The sequence below is a fragment of the Oncorhynchus kisutch genome, linkage group LG20, assembly GCF_002021735.2.
Source record: "Oncorhynchus kisutch isolate 150728-3 linkage group LG20, Okis_V2, whole genome shotgun sequence".
NCBI lineage: Eukaryota > Metazoa > Chordata > Actinopteri > Salmoniformes > Salmonidae > Oncorhynchus > Oncorhynchus kisutch.
In genome coordinates, this window is record NC_034193.2 from 39,311,937 (window position 1) to 39,328,422 (window position 16,486).

Genomic DNA, 16,486 nt, shown 5'->3' on the forward strand with positions numbered 1-16,486 from the left:
TGACCATCTGTTCTGTCGAGCAGCACTTCTAGGGATTAGCTATCATCTGGGAGATGAAAAGTGCAAACTAAGGCCAGACAGGCATAGGAGCAAGGCTCAGAGCAACTGGCATCATTTTTCGTAAATGAATTGAGCATAGCGAAAGCAAATTTGTACATGTTGTCTTACTGGTCTAAATGATTGTGCCACACCATGTAGCCTACTGTTCAATATTTCACTTGGCCATTGTTTGCTGCTGTGTAGTCTACCCCAGATTAGTCAAAATACCTATAGTCGTAGCTGAATTGTTTCTATTTTTCTTACTCTGGAGAAAATACTGTTTAATTGTATCAAATGTAATCATTAGCCTGCTGCTTCTTTTTTTAATGAATCGCTACTGCTCCCTTGTGGCACTTACATTTCAATGCGATCCAATACTACTTACATTGATTTAAAGAAATCCTAACCCCCCCCATCTGGGTTCAACATACAACACTTTATATTCAATCAAATGCATACGCTATCGGAGATATCATGTGATTGGGAATTAAATGTGTATTATTTTCGATCAGGCGTTCAATGCGGACACCCTAGCTGTCAAATTAGTCAGCGGTCCTACTGGTCCTTTTTGCTGCGAACTTGCGACTGTGTGAGGTCATGTACCACCTTTGATATAAGCCAAAATTGAAATATTATCTTTGTTAACATAGAAATATCAACCATTTCGGAAGTGATGATGGGCGGTAAATCGAGCACGATAGCCGCCGGTGTTTGCGGGGCTCTGTTCGTTGGCTACTGCATCTACTTCGACAAGAAAAGACGGAGTGACCCCAACTTCAAGAACAGGCTGCGAGAACGTGAGTGTTGTCCACGTCCTTTGCAACCCGCTCCGGTCTTTGTTTGGGAGACCTGAGGTGCAACTAAATGCCCGAGCCAGGCCGAACTCGTTTAACTATACCCAATTGGCGAAGTATAGAAGCTTGCATGGTTACGTTAATGGTTTGTGCACTAGATCTGATTCATTGTCAGCGCACTGCTAACCCCAAAAGTCCTGCACCTAACTAGCGCATAGCAACTCAACTCTGTTCTCTTATAGAGTTGAGCGTTTCTCTGTTAACTACCTCCTTTATCATGTATTAATGTACTTCCTACTCACTCACAACAAGCGTTCTGTTAAGTTGAATTCAGACATGGAAAGCTGCACCTACCCTGATTCATTCATTGATGGTGTGTTTTGAACTGTTATGTAACCTAAACCAACCATTCTAGGCTACTAGCCATATCAGACATAGAGCTTGCCAAGCAGCCAAAATCCATCTTTCATACTGTAGCCCAGCTACAATTGTAGTCTAGTTAATGTGGGACTGGAATGTGATCTGTATAGGATTTTTATTGTGACATGCATCCATATGTGTATTCTAATTGGCTCCTGTATTAGAGCAACCTGGATATCCCTGGTGTTACTCTATCCAGGCCTACTACTCATGTAAGGCCATGGGTTGTCGGTATGAAGAAGCTGATAATGCGCCTACAGAGCATTAGACTGCAAACTTTAATGATGAGACTGCATAACTCATAAGGGGATCTAAAATAAATACACCTCCACACAGTACATAATGGCAGTTCTGCCTTGTCTTCTACCCAGAATCCCTCACTGTAATACAGGAGCCAATTAGAATACACATATGGATGCATGTCACAATAAAAATCCTATACAGATCACATTCCAGTCACACATTAACTAGACTACAATTGTAGCTGGACTACAGTATGAAAGATGGATTTTGGCTGTCAGCTGGCCACAATGCTTTATACACCTGCTTTACTGCAATTGAATGAGCCATGTTCCTCTGTTAGCCTTTTTTAAATTGACCTTCCACTCTGGTAGTTAATCACTCTATCAGAAAAAAATAACTAGGATTGTTTGGCTAGTTGACACTTGCTATTTAGCAGCTACACTTAAGTATTTCCTGATTCTGACCTGGGTAAACCACTTTATCAAGGGAAGGTGTGTGGATTATTTTGGAGCTTTGTTCAAAGCCGAAGTTGTACTTCAGGGTGTCAATTTAGGATGTTAATGGGACTTCCTTACTGTTCCTAATCATAGTCTTGCATTGTAGGATTGCCTGAGAAACTAAGTTGTCTAAGTACAAACAGGAGCAATCCCCAAAGCTATTTATATTACCAGTGATTGTGTTTACCTCTGCCCCAGGGAGGAGAAATCAGGCGGCTGCAAAACAGGGGACAGGACTGTCAAAGGTGAGTAAAATCCCCTCAAGGTACTATTTCTATTCTTCCTCAATGAACACACGTCTAAAGAAGTCATGTCTAGTACACTTCCGATGATACCATGTGGAAAATAATCTCCAATGACCTCAAGTGGAATAAAAAGGATATCTTCACTGGCATGTATTGGGACACGGCAAGGTGATGGCTGGGTATGACTGATTTGAGACTGGAATTAGTGCATTTATTAAACCTTTTGTCTGTTCAGTGGTACCGAATTTCAGTCAACACAACTGTATAGCTCCCCAATGGAAACATACCTACTCGACTACACTCTTCTCTCCAAAATCTGTTACTTAAGGCCCACATACTTGACTCGTACAAGAATGGTTCTGTGGCGAACAAGCCACTGTTTTCCAATGGATGAAGTGCAAACCCAGCAAGAACGGCTGTGCTGAGCTAGGCGGTGCGTTAAGAGTTCACTTAAATTGAACTCTTACCTTACACCTGAAGAAGCCTCGGCGGATTGCCCCGACTCATGTGAATAGGCATTTTATTCTTCCTGGAGCATAGGCCATCGACAAGAGCTTTTCCACCTGTCTATGTTTTAGTTATTTCTTGACCAATGAAAAGAAAAGTGTGTGTTGTGGAACTCTTGCAGCTCCCAGACCTGAAGGATGCTGAGGCGGTTCAGAAGTTCTTCCTGGAGGAGATTCAGCTGGGAGAGGAGCTGTTGGCTCAAGGTAAACCAGTCTTGCTTACATTGACATCATTTAGGCTGTGTGTGACTCTCTATTCCCCATATAGGTCTGCTAGTGCACTTTTACCAAGCGATGACCCCATATAGTGCACTACTTTTTACCAAGCGATGACTGCATATTCCCCCCACTACTTTGGACCAAAGCATTGACATTCTCCCCCACTACTTTCGACCAGTGTAATGACACCTTGTGCCCCATAATGCACTACCTAATTTACTTTTGACCAGAGTAACGACACTGTTCTTCATCTAACGTATTGCTCGTTTTGTCAATCTAAACCTCTTTGCGCTTGGTATTCCGATATAGGAGATTACGAGAACGGCATCGAGCACCTGACCAACGCCATCGCCGTGTGCGGCCAGCCCCAGCAGCTTCTCCAGGTGCTGCAGCAGACTCTCCCTCCACCAGTCTTCCAGATGCTACTCACCAAACTGCCCACCATCAGCCAGGTATAGTCCTTTTCTCTACTTCAAGGTCATTTAGCAAACACTCCTACCCTGGGCTGCTTACAGTAAGTGCATACAAGCAAGGAAGCTAATGTATCTAATATGTAGTCAGAACTGCAATCCTATTAAAAATTGAGCTTGTAACAACTCCAACACTAACCATCAGCCAGGTATAGTGCCTCTCATACATTTCAGGGTAATTTACAGTTGCAGGTTCTGACAAGTTATGTTGCGCTGTGCTATTAGCATAACCATTGCCACAATGTGTGCAACACAGTCTGATACAGATAGTTTGTGACCAAATAACTTTTTAGTGCCCGCATCTGCAGCGGGTACGCTTCTATTCAGAGCAATTTACAGTAAGCGTATTCAAGCAAGAAAGCGGAAACCAACTAGGGCTGGCCGATATGGCCTAAATTTTTTTATTTCTAAACATTGGTGAGTCACAATATACCTTGATTTTATTTTTAAACATTTTCCCTAAGCTTTGTTGCACAGTTAAAGGTCAATACACCGCATTTCAAACAGTCAGCAATAATCTTAACTGAATTCAGGGCTTGTAAAATTATAACTAAGCTAAATATGATCATTCCACAACCATAAGACTGACTAATAATTTTATTATTTGATTAATAGTTTAACCTACTTAAAAATATATATATATAATTGATCCGTCTTTCATGTCTGTCTATGAAATTGCATGTATTTATTTTTTACACATTTAACCAGAACCATGCACCATGACCAACTTCTTGTAGCAGGCATAATAGAACATTCAACACGGGTCTCGTAAAATCACTCCAGCACAAACCCACGTGCTAGTGAGTAGCCATCTAATGTTTATTTCAAGTCTGACCAACTTGAATCTATTTGCTAGCCAACAAGGTAGAATGGTTGAACTTATTTAGATATCGAAATCAAAGTGGCCTACCTGGATAAACCGATGCTTATTTCTCAGAATGAGTTGCCAATTCCTAATGTAAATGTATTTTTATGCACATTTATATAAACACAGACTACACAGCTAGCACACAAGTCTGTGGCTAAAATGCTGCTAGCGGTACCGCGCGTGACAGACTGAGCATGAATTTTCCACCATCATATTCATTGGTACTCATTTTAGTAGGGTCTGCTCTGTACTACATTGAGAGTTGACCCATAGAAAGGTTAAGTTCTCGTCTATTTCAGTAAAAGTGTCTTAGCATTTCGGTGTTCCTATGACTGGTTCTGTTGGGACCAAACCTCAAATGCTGCAAAGAGCGAGTTTAACTTCCTCTATGACAACAAGCAGTTTCTTTCGTCTTTGTTGTGAGGGGCTTGGTGTCTGTGTGCTAGTGGGAAGGTGCACAAGGAGATGAGACCAAAAAGACGTAAGCTCATCAAAATAATAAAAACGTAGATTCCTGCGATACAGGCATCTGAACATTTAGCAAAAACAAATTTAGATCTCGCCCAGCCCTAAAACCAGTTGTATTATATGCTAGACAGAACTACAATCTGATTCAAAAAAACAAAAAAATGGTCACGTGTTTAACAGATGTTATTGTGGGTGTAGCGAAATGCTTATATAAAAAATACTGCACCGTTGCCTAGGGGATAGAAGCACGGCTGCCCACTATCGGCACCATTTTTTTTCAAGAATGAGTTTAGGTAACAAACATGTCTGAGACTGAAACATAGCTCATGACTTTGGTGGAGGTGGATGTGCCTCCGAGTACAGATCCAGCATACTGCTTTTACCTATCAAACCTTGTCAAAAATTATGATGGTCTTTCTAACACGATGAAAGGCACCCACCACACTGTTAAACAATCTTCAGTCCTTTCAGGGGCTGTTGTCTCAACCATAGAGTAGGAGTGCTGATTTTAGGGCCAGTTTTTTACCTTGAGTAAGAACATGGACAGAGGGGACCTGAGCCCGTATTCATAAAACATAGGAGTAGGAGAAGATGCTTTTTGAATATGGGCCCTGATCCTAGATCAGCACTTCTACTCTGACTCTTTTATGATTATGGTCCGAGATCAACAACGAAGTGGAAACTGGACACATTTTGCATGTTTATGGCTTTAGAATTTGACGTTATTTCCCTCTTTCCTGCAGCGTATTGTGAGCGCACAAGGTAGCTTGAATGAAGAGGACTTAGAATGAGGATCGTCGCTGGAAATTTCCCCTCGGAACCCTCCTATAACGGAGTGCCCCTAGATGCTGATCTTGGGTCAGTTTTGTATTTCCCCCAATAATTGTTAAGGTCAGGATTGGGGAGGGGAAGGTGATCCTAGATCGGTACCTAGGGGTAAGTTAATCCCGGTGCTCCTATAATCAATTTTCTAGACAAGTCAGGATAAGAGGCTAACTTTTTTTTACTCACTTTTTGAAGGGTATTGAACATTCTTTCGTTGATGTCCAAATGAAAGAAACATGAACCCGTCCCCCACACGTGTGTTACTATTGGTCACATCAAATTACCATATCGTGATTTGCAGCAACCAATCAAAAATGCCCATCGGACAGCATTTTTATTGGATTCATATGTAGTTAGAAAAATACATTGTTTTGCTTCTCTTAGTGGTCGGTCTCTGGAAGATGTAGCAAAGCATTTCTCAGCATTTACAATATCATCCCTGCAACCACTCCCACGTTTACACAGCTCTGGGACCATATGTATTAAGCATCTTGAGTAGGAGTGCTGATCTAGGATCAGGTCCCCCCTCTGCCCATGCATTCTTATTCATTGTGATCTAAAAGGGAAATGGATCCTAAAAAAGCATTCCTACTTGATACATATAGCCCCTGTATTAAAACCTATTTCTACAAACTTCTTAGATCACATGTAGGAACAAGGAAATTGAACGACTGTCTCAATGTTGTTGCTTCATTGTATTTAAGTTATTGTTTTGATTTCAGTCCGACATGCAGATACTTTAGAAAGTGGTTGAATGTTCTGTTAGGTCATTAAAGTTGTTCCTCTTTGTAAGAAATCAAAATAAAAAGGTAAATGACACTTGCTTCTAAAACTTTATTTAGTCTCTCAGATGTTAATGTCCAGAATAGTTAATGAATGTTTTCCCTACCATTAGGTGGGACCATACCGTAGCCAAATACATTTAAACTGTTTTTCACAATTCCTGACATTTTTAATCCTAGTAAAAATTCCTTGTCTTAGTCAGTTAGGATTGCCACTTTATTTTAAGAATGTGAAATGTCAGAATAGTCTTTCTTTCATAACATTCCCAGTGGGTCAGAAGTTTACATACACTCAATTAGAATTTGGTAGCATTGCCTTAAACAATTTTAACTTGGGTCAAATGTTAGAGGTAGCTTTTCAACAGGCTTCCCACAATAAGTTGGGTGAATTTTGGCCCATTCCTCCTGACAGAGCTGGTGTAACTGAGTCAGGTTTGTAGGCCTCCTTGCTCGCACATGCTTTTTCAGTTCTGCCCACAAATGTTCTATAGGATTGAGGTCAGGGCTTTGTGATGGCCACTCCAATACCTTGACTTTGTTGTCCTTAAGCCATTTTGCCACAACTTTGGAAGTATGCTTAGGGTCATTGTCCATATGGAAGACCCATTTGCGACCAAGATTTAACTTCCTGACTGATATATCCACATTTTTCCTCCCTCATGATGCCATCTATTTTGTGAAGTGCACCAGTCCCTCCTGCAGCAAAGCACCCCCACAACATGATGCTGCCACCCCTGTGCTTCACGGTTGGGATGAGGTTCTTTGGCTTGCAAGCCTCCCACTTTTTCCAACAAACATAACGATGGTCATTATGGCCAAACCGTTGTATTAGACCAGAGGACATTTCTCCAAAAAGTACAATCTTTGTCCCCATGTGCAGTTGCAAACCGTAGTCTGGCTTTTTTTATGGCGGTTTTGGAGAAGTGCCTTCTTCCTTGCTGAGGGGCCTTTCAGGTTGTCGCTATAGGACTCGTTTTACTGTACCTGCTTCCTCCAGCATCTTCAAGGTCCTTTGTTGTTCTGGGATTAATTTGCACTTTTCGCACCAAAGTACGTTCATCTCGAGGAGACAGAACGCGTCTCCTTCCTGAGTGGTATGACGGCTGCGTGGTCCCATGGTGTTTATACTTGCGTACTATTGTTTGTACCTTCAGGTGTTTGGAAATTGCTCCCAAGGATGAACCAGACTTGTTGAGGTCTACATTTTTTTTTGAGGTCTTGGCTGATTTTCTTTTGATTTTCCCTCGATGTCAAGGAAGGAGGCACCGAGTTTGAAGGTAAGGCCTTGAAATACATCCACAGGTACACCTCCGATTGACTCTGTCAATTGGCCTATCAGAAGCTTCTAAAGCCACAATTTTCTGGAATTTTCCAAGCTGTTTAAAGGTACAGTCAACTTAGTGTATGTAAACTTCAGGCCCACTTGAATTATGATACAGTGAAATAATCTCTAAACAATTGCTAGAAAAATTACTTGTGTAAATGTGATGTCCTAACCGACTTTCCGACTTGCCAAAACTATAGTTTGTTAACAAGAAATTAGTGGAGTGGTTGAAAAACGAGTTAATGACTCCAAACTAAGTTGATGTAAACTTCCGACTTCAGCTGTACATGTTAATATTTACATACATTGGGTGCGATAGCCCCAACCTAAAAAAACAACAGTTTCAACTGGAAATGTGGGTAGGCATGGATGTTACGTCAGGAACGCTTACACACCATCTCATGATATAGCTCCACTGACATGTTAATTGTACAACACATTTTATCTGCTTTAACAATATCAAATTAATTTACATCCAAAGGCACAAAGCACAGACCATCAAATGTGTACGACCTGATTCCTTTTCCTCGGTTTGAGTTTCTTCTTCAGTGCTTTCGCCTTTGCTTTTTTTCTGTTTGGGTCGGCCATCTCACCTTTGAAGGAAGAGGGGCCTGTGGGGGCTTTCGTTGCCTCACCTAGACTTTTCTTGAATGGCTTCCCCATCGATTTGATTTGAGGCCCCTTCCCCTGCGGCCTCCCGGAAGACTTGTTTTGGGGACCGCCCTGGCCCGGTCTCTCCTTAAATCCCCCTTTGGTAGGCTCCTTCCCTGCACCCTTAATCTCTCTTTCTTTCCCTCTGGGACCTCTGTGCACCACTTTCTTCTTCTCTTTCTCCTTCTTCACTGACCTCTTCACCCGGACCGACCTCCCGAGGAGTTTTGAGCCGTCTAGTTTCAAGGCCAGCTGGACAGCATCGATGCTCTACAACAAAAGCGTTAGCTGTTAGAGATGATGCAGGTACGGATGGAGGGGGTGTAGTTAGAAAATAAACGGTGTGCTGCTGCCGTATGGGACTTGGCCAGCTCAGTAGTGGGAAGACTGCTGAAATGCATACATAACTGCTTCACACACATCTCTGAGCAGGTTGGGTGCGTATAAAATTTGCATTCTTTTTCTCACCTCGAATAAGATGTAGCCGAAGCCCTTGCCCATTCCAGAGTTCTTGTCCCGCACCAGCCTCACCCCCTCCACCTTGCCACACTCCTCAAAGTGCTGTCGCAATGGCAATTCGTTTATATCTGCAAGTTAATACAGTATGAGCCAAATAACGTGCATTTTATTGTTTTCCTTTTGACTGAGACGTTCACAGGAAAGTAAACCCTCTTGTAGTTACTCACCGAATGGTAGATTGCCAATGAATATTGACCTCTTGTGATCGTGCTGAAAGACAAAACTATTTTATTCAATGTAGCAGCATCCTTGCTCAAACAAGTTTATACAAAAATCAAAGGATTAAGCAAATGCCAATTTATCACCTTAACTGGATCAAACTGTCAGCAAGTGCATTCTATTGCCACCAAGTATACCGATCTTAATGCTAGGCAGGTGCTGTGCTTTTTAAAATATCAAGTGTCATGGGACACTTACCAATGAAATTTTGGAGACCCTGTCGACCCGGATGTGAAAGTTTTTCTCAATCTCCATGCCGTTCCTGCAAGAATTAAAGTAATACATATTAACCCACAAGGGCCTAAAGATAACACTTGATTTGTTCATCTCTCGGACAGACGCAAGTAACCCATGGTAACGTAGCATCTGTCAACTGACTGTGGGATTTGACAACTAATGAGGAACTTTGTTCTGGTACGCAGATTTTGACACTGATCATTTGGACAAATCACGATTTTGCAGGTGCTGACATCTTCGCGTTTCTGAAGGGAAATGTAATAGAGCATCTGACGCAAAATTAGGAAGACTTTAGTTCTGGGTTTACGAGATTATGATAATGTAAAACAGCCATGATACAATTCAAGTTGAATGCTTGCCAGTTGCTGTACCTTTCCAATGCCTTCTCGGCTCCTTCCTCAGCTTCGAAAACCACGTAGGCATTGATGCTCTGCTTCTTGGGGTGAACCTTGCGCCTCGAGAAGGAAAGCAACAACAAAAAGTTCTCAAATGCATGTGTCATGTTACCACGGATACTCCCATTCAATCAGTGTTAGCATTTCTCATGGTAAAAAGACAGGGAAACTTACTGAATAGCTGCTACTTTGCGTGACATAGATGGATCTTCTCTTACCTGCAAGGAAAATGACATGTTTTAGCTTCACCGATCAGGGTTGAGTCTTCAGAAAGCGTTGTATTATTCAACTTTCATCCATTACTATGAAGCATTCAGGAAGTTCTACCCTAGTGGAAATCAAATTTAATTTGTCACATACAACAGGTGTAGACCATACAGCGGAATGCTTACTTACAAGCCCTTAAACAATGCAGTTCAGAAAATACCTAAAAAAAAAAAAAGTAAGAGATAAAAATATCAAAATTAAAGAGCAGCTGTAAATAACAATAGCGGGGCTATATACAGAGGGTACCGGTACAATGTCAATGTGCGGGGGCACCGTTGTCGAGGTAATATGTACATGTAGGTAGAGTTATTAAAGTGACTATGCACAGATAACAGAGTAGCAGCACCGTTCCAGGGGGGGGGGGGGGGGGGGAATGTAATTAGTCCGGGTGGCCATTTGATTAGCTGTTCAGGAGTCTTATGGCTTGGGGGTAGAAGCTATTTTGGCGTCTCTTGGACCTAGACTTGGCACTCCGGTGCCGTGCGGTAGCAGAGAGACTCTATGACTAGGGTGGCTAGAGTCTGACAATTTTTAGCGCCTTCCTCTGTCACCGCCTGGTATAGAGGTCCTGGATAGCAGGAAGCTTGGCCCCGGAGATGTACTGGGCCGTACGCGCTACCCTCTGTAGTGCCTTGCGGTCGGAGGCCAAGCACTTGCCATACCAGGCAGTGATGCAACCCACCAGGATGCTCTCGATAGTGCAGCTGTAAAACCATTTGAGGTTCTGAGAACTCGTGGCAAATCTTTTCAGTCTCCTGAGGGGGAATAGGTTTTGTCGTGCCCTCTTCACGACTGTCTTGGTGTGCTTGGACCATGTTTGTTGGTGATGTGGACACCAAGGAACTTGAAGTTCTCAACCTGCTCCACTACAGCCCTGTTGATGAGAATGGGGGTGTGCTCGGTCCTCCTTTTTCTGTAGTCCACAATCAGCTCCTTTGTCTTGATCACATTGAGGGAGAGGTTGTGCTTGCACCACACGGTCAGGTTTCTGACCTCTTACCTATAGGCTGTCTCATTCTTGTTGGTGATCAGGCTGTTGTCACTGTTGTCATCATCAAACGTAATGGTTTGGCCGTGCAGTCATGAGTGAATAGGGAGTACAGGAGGGGCCTAAGCACGCAACCCTGAGGGGCCCACGTGTTGAGGATCAGCGTTGCGGATGTGTTGTTACCCTTACCACCTGGGGGCAGCCCGTCAGGAAGTCCAGGATCCAGTTGCAGAGGGAGGTGTTCAGTCCTAGGGTCCTTAGCTTAGTGATGAGCTTTGTGGGCACTATGGTGTTGAAAGCTGAGATGTAGTCCATGAACAGCATTCTCACAGATGTTCATTTTGTCCAGGTGTGAGAGGGCAGTGTGGCGTGCAATAGAGATTGCATCATCTGTGAATCTGTTGGTGTGGTATGCAAATTGGAGTGGGTCTAGGGTTTCTGGGATAATGGTGTTGATGTGAGCTATGACCAGCCTTTCAAAGCATTTCATGGCTATGGATGTGAGTGCTACAGGTCGGTAGTCATTTAGGCAGATTACCTTCATGTTCTTGGGAACAGGGACTATGGTGGTCTGCTTGAAACATGTTGGTATTACAGACTTCGACAGGGAGAGGATGAAAACGTTAGTGAAGCCAGTTGGTCAGCGCATGCTCGGAATACACATCCTGGTAATCCGTCTGGCCCTGTGGCCTTGTGAAGATTGACCTGAAAATCTTACTTACATCATCTAACTCACAAATAAGCACTCACATTGTCTGATGATGAGTATGAGATTAATCTAATACAGTGAATAGAGTACTTACCACTGATCGAAATCGAATGCTTTCAATCGCTCCCTGATCCTTGAAGACAAGCTGTAGTGTCTGAAAAACCAAACACAGAAACAACATAAGGCATATTTGTATTTTCACTTCGATCACCATTTATTTGCTTTCAAATGCTATTTGAACCCAGGTCTGCTTTCAACATACCTACATGAGATTATGTTCACTGCTTATAACTCAACTAGGACTGGGGCTGCTGTTACCTTCTTTGTGCAGCTGGCAGGAAGGTTGCCGACAAACACTGTTCGTTTCTGCTTTACCCTCTCCTCTGCAATTTGGGCTCCAGTCCTCTGTTTTTTTGTCTGCCTCTCCTCCTCCTCTGTCGCACCCCCTTCTCCCATCTCAACAGCTTTCCTTTTAGTCTTCTTGGGCATCTTTGGGACCTGTTCATCTTCGTCAGCATTTTGTAATGCACTTTCTCTGAAAGCAAGAGGGAGAACTTTTATCTATCAATCGACATCTCTTGCAGCATATTGTTTCATTTTTAATCGCTCACCTGTTTTCTAGACTTAGGTCTGCAGATGATTTGTCCTTTGCGGCTTTCTTTGTTTGTTTCTGGTGTTTCGGGACTTTTGTGACCGCGCCTTCCTTCAACTCCACGCTCCTCGGTTCAGGCTATGAATGGAATACATTTTTTTTTACAGAATTTCACTCAGTTGGCAAATACAGAAGATTCTAGCAAGGGTACACGACTCAGGCCCTCAAGCTCTCTAGTTCTGTTGGTTTTTCCAGGTAATACCTCACCATCATTTTGGAAAAGAACGCTAAAATGTGTGTTTCTTAGTGGGTAGGTAGGAACTACGTTTCACATTATTTCAGAACCTTTTCTCTACTGAATATGGCCTTGGTTTCCTGGAAAACAAAAAGTCAGCTGGGCTGCAGTGTTAAAAGACCCGAACTGTGCATCCTTGCCTTGGACTTATGGGCTTACCTTAGGAGCAGGAACAAAGAACAGAGTGTCAACTACTGGCGCAGCTTGGAACAATGCAGATAACGATCCGGAGCTGGATGTAGACTCCTTTGGAAACAAGCTGCCTGATACTGATCCCACTACATAGTCCAAGGACTGTTTGTCCACAGATGGTCCCTCCTCACTAAGGAAAAAATAAAATGTTAGACTTAATAGATACAGCAGCAGTTTGTTCACTACCACAGTTGTTGGGTAGCTAGAGGTGCATGAATGCCAAAGTACGTGTAATGTTATTTATTTTTTTACCCCCCTTTTCTCCCCAATTTTGTGGTGTCCAATTATTAGTAGCTACTATCTTGTCTCATCGCTACAACTCCCATACGGGCTCGGGAGAGACGAAGGTCGAAAGTCTTACGTCCTCCGATACACAACCCAACCAAGCCGCACTGCTTCTTAACGCAGTGCCCTCCAACCCGGAAGCCAGCCGCACCAATGTGTCGGAGGAAACACCGTGCACCTGGCAACCTTGGTTAGCGCGCACTGCGCCCGGCCCGCCACAGGAGTCGCTGGTGCACGATGAGACAAGGATATCCCTACCGGCCTAACCCAGATGACACTAGGCCAATTGTGCGTCGCTCCACGGACCTCCCGATCGCGGACCAATTACGACAGAGCCTGGGTGCGAACCCAGAGTCTCTGGTGGCACAGCCCTTAACCACTGCTCCACCCGTGAGGCCCTAGTACGTGTAATATTTACACATGTAATATTTATTGCTACAAAGACAGCTTGCTGCCCTTGTGATGACTTCATAAGCATTTCCTGAACTTCCAGAGGTAACACACTAAGGTAGGCTATCCAGTGTCAATGAGCTGCCAACCTAATTGTTTGCGAACAAACATAAGCAATTTACTGAACAAAAATATAAACGCAACATGAAACAATTAACGTTTTCACGGAGTTACAGTTCATATAAATGATATCAGTCAATTGAAATACATAAATTAGGCCTTACTCTACAGATTTCACGACTGAATACAGATATGCATCTGTTGGTCACAGATAGGGGCGTGGATCAGAATACCAGTCTGCATCCCGTGTGGCCTCGTAACACAACACATCTCCTTCGAATAGAGTTGATTAGGCTGTTAATTGTGGCCTGTTGTCCCACTCCTCTTAAAATAGCTGTGCTAAATATGGCGAGACCTGGAGCATGCTGTCGTACACATAGATCCAGAGCATCCCAAACATGTTAAATGGGTGACATGTCTGAGTATGTAGGCCATGGAAGAACAGAGACATTTTCAGCTTCCAGGAAGTGTGTACGGAGCCTTACGACTTGGTGCCGTGCATTGTCATGCTGAAACATGGTGTTGGCGGCGGATGAATGTCACGACAATTGACCTCTGGTCATGGTGTCGCTGTGCATTCAAATTGCCATTGATAAAATTCAATTGTGTTCGTTGTCTGTAGTTTATGCCTGACCATAACCCCACCGCCACCTTGGGGCACACTGTTCACAACGTTGACATCAGCAAACTGCTCTCCCGCACGATGCCGTACACGTGGTCTGCGGTTGTGAGGCCGGTTGGATCTGCTACCAAATTCTGTAAAACGACATTGAAGGTGGCTTATGGTAGAGAAATTAACATTAAATTCTCTGGCAACAGCTCTGGATATTTCTGCAGTCAGCATGCCAATTGCAAGCTCCATCAACCTGAGACATCTGTGGCATTGTATTGTAGCAAATCTGCACATTTTAGAGTGGCCTTTTATTGTCCCCAGCACAAGGTGCACCTGTGTCAAATCATATTATTGGTCACATACACATATTTAGCAGATGTTATTGTGGGTGTAGCGAAATGCTTGTGTTCCAACAGTGCAGTAGTAAAACAATTCACGTCAATATACACATCTAAAAAATAATGGAATTAAGAAATATATAAAATATTAGATTGAGCAATGTCAGTGGCTCATATGAGATGATTAAAGCAGTATGTAAACATTATTAAAGTGACCAGTGATTCCAAGTCTATATAGGGCAGCAGCCTCTAAGGAGCAGGGTTGCGTAACCGGGTGGAAGATGGCTAGTAATGGCTATTTAACAGTCTGATGGCCTTGAGATGGATGTTTTCAGTCTCTCGGTTCCAGCTTTGATGCACCTCTACTGACGTCGCCTTCTGGATGATAGCGGGGTGAACAGGCAGTGGCTCGGGTGGTTGTTGTCCTTGATGATCTTTCTGGCCTTCCTGTGACATTGGGTGCTGTAGGTGTCCTGGAGGGCAGGTAGTTTGCCCCCGGTGGTGCGTTGGGCAGACCACACACAGCACCCTCTGGAGAGACCTGTAGTTGCGGTCGGTGCAGTTGCCGTACCAGGCGGTGATATAGCCCGACAGGATGCTCTCAATTGTGCATCTGTAAACGTTTGAGGGTTTTAGGGGCCAAGCTAAATTTCCTCAACCTCTGGAGGTTGATGAGGAGCTGTTGCGCCTTCTTCACCACACTGTCTGTGTGGGTGGACCATTTCAGATCATCAGTGATGTGTACGTCGAGGAACTTGAAGCTTTCCAACTTTCCGTTGATGTTGATAAGGGCATGCTCCCTCTGCTGTTTCTTGAAGTCCACGATCATCTCCTTTGTTTTGTTGATGTTGCGTGAGAGGCACCTCTCTCAAGGCCCTCACTTCCTCCCTGTAGGCTGTCTTGTCATTGTTGGTAATCAGGCCCACTACTGTTGGGTTGTCTGCTAATTTGATGATTGAGTTGGAGGTGTACATGGCCATGTAGTCATGGGTGAACAGGGAGTACAGGAGGGGGCTGGGCACACACCCTTGTGGGTCCCCTGTGTTGAGGATCAGCATCTGGGCTTGCAGCCTTGCGGGGGTTAATACGCTTAAATGTCTTACTCATGTTGGCCACGGAGAAGGAGAGCCCACAGTCCTTGGGCGTCGGTGGCATCCTCCAAGCAGGCGAAAGTGTTTAGCTTGTCGGGAAGCAAGACGTCTGTGTCTGTGTCCGCGACGTGGTTGGTTTTCCTTTTGTAGTCGAGGATTGTCTGTAGACCCTGCCACATACTTCTGTGTAATGATCATGCTGTTTAATTATGTTCTTGATATGCCACACTTGTCAGGTGGATGGATTATTTTGGCAAAAGAGAAATGCTCAAAAACAGGGATGTAAACAAATTTGTGCACAATATGAGATAAATACTTTTGTGCATATAGAACATTTCTGGGATCTTTTATTTCAGCTCATGAAACATTGGACCAACACTTTACATGTTGCGTAAAAAAAAAAGTTCAGTGTAATACAGTGTGCGTTTCCCAAACGACCTTGTATTTCCAACAATGTACAAATTGAACATAATTATTAACGTTAGATACATGCGGATACTCGTGGAATGGCGACTAACCTCTCTCCAGAAAGTGTATTTTTCATGGTCAGTTCACGTCAATGTTCTCGATGGTCGATTCCAGCTTCTTTGAATGATGAGACAATCTTATACAAACGTGCTTTTATCATGGAAATAATTCATCAAATAATTTGTACTGGAAGTTTATAATGAAAACATCTCATTAGAACTATGTGTTGATGCCAAAAAAATTGTATCTATTTACTCACGTTTTACTCCATGAAGATCTGTCCTTCACCTAATTATGTCCTACCGTGCACAACGCAATTGTAAATGTTCCTAGCTGTTACATATGGGTGGGCTTTCATCCAGTGATCTAAATATAGATGCATTGATTGTTACCTGATTATAACGATGATGGCTATTT

The 16,486-nt window shown here is 43.3% G+C and overlaps 2 protein-coding genes across 3 annotated transcripts; one reads left to right on the forward strand and one right to left on the reverse strand.

The window, feature by feature from the left end:
- Positions 1–518: 518 nt before the first annotated feature.
- Positions 519–6,413, forward strand: LOC109865655 (mitochondrial import receptor subunit TOM20 homolog). The gene is made up of 5 exons (XM_020453987.2): positions 519–836; positions 2,192–2,238; positions 2,867–2,948; positions 3,273–3,415; positions 5,513–6,413. Exons 1-5 carry the CDS (start codon positions 713–715, stop codon positions 5,558–5,560), a joined length of 444 nt encoding a protein of 147 aa, XP_020309576.1. The 5' UTR covers positions 519–712; the 3' UTR covers positions 5,561–6,413.
- A 1,473-nt stretch (positions 6,414–7,886) lies between these two features.
- On the reverse strand, positions 7,887–16,443 carry LOC109865656 (RNA-binding protein 34-like). Of its 2 annotated transcripts, XM_031798994.1 has the most exons (12): positions 16,329–16,443; positions 16,120–16,186; positions 12,732–12,894; positions 12,297–12,415; positions 12,004–12,220; positions 11,780–11,839; positions 9,896–9,939; positions 9,698–9,781; positions 9,288–9,351; positions 9,038–9,080; positions 8,820–8,938; positions 7,887–8,621 (listed from the first exon to the last, which is right to left on the reverse strand). In XM_031798994.1, the coding sequence occupies exons 2-12, from the start codon at positions 16,143–16,145 to the stop codon at positions 8,199–8,201; spliced, it is 1,362 nt and encodes a 453-aa protein (XP_031654854.1). In that variant the 5' UTR covers positions 16,146–16,186; positions 16,329–16,443; the 3' UTR covers positions 7,887–8,198. The 2 variants fall into 2 exon arrangements, with proteins under 2 accessions (XP_031654854.1, XP_031654855.1); XM_031798995.1 differs by lacking the exon at positions 16,329–16,443 and having other exon boundaries at positions 16,120–16,282.
- Positions 16,444–16,486: the final 43 nt, after the last annotated feature.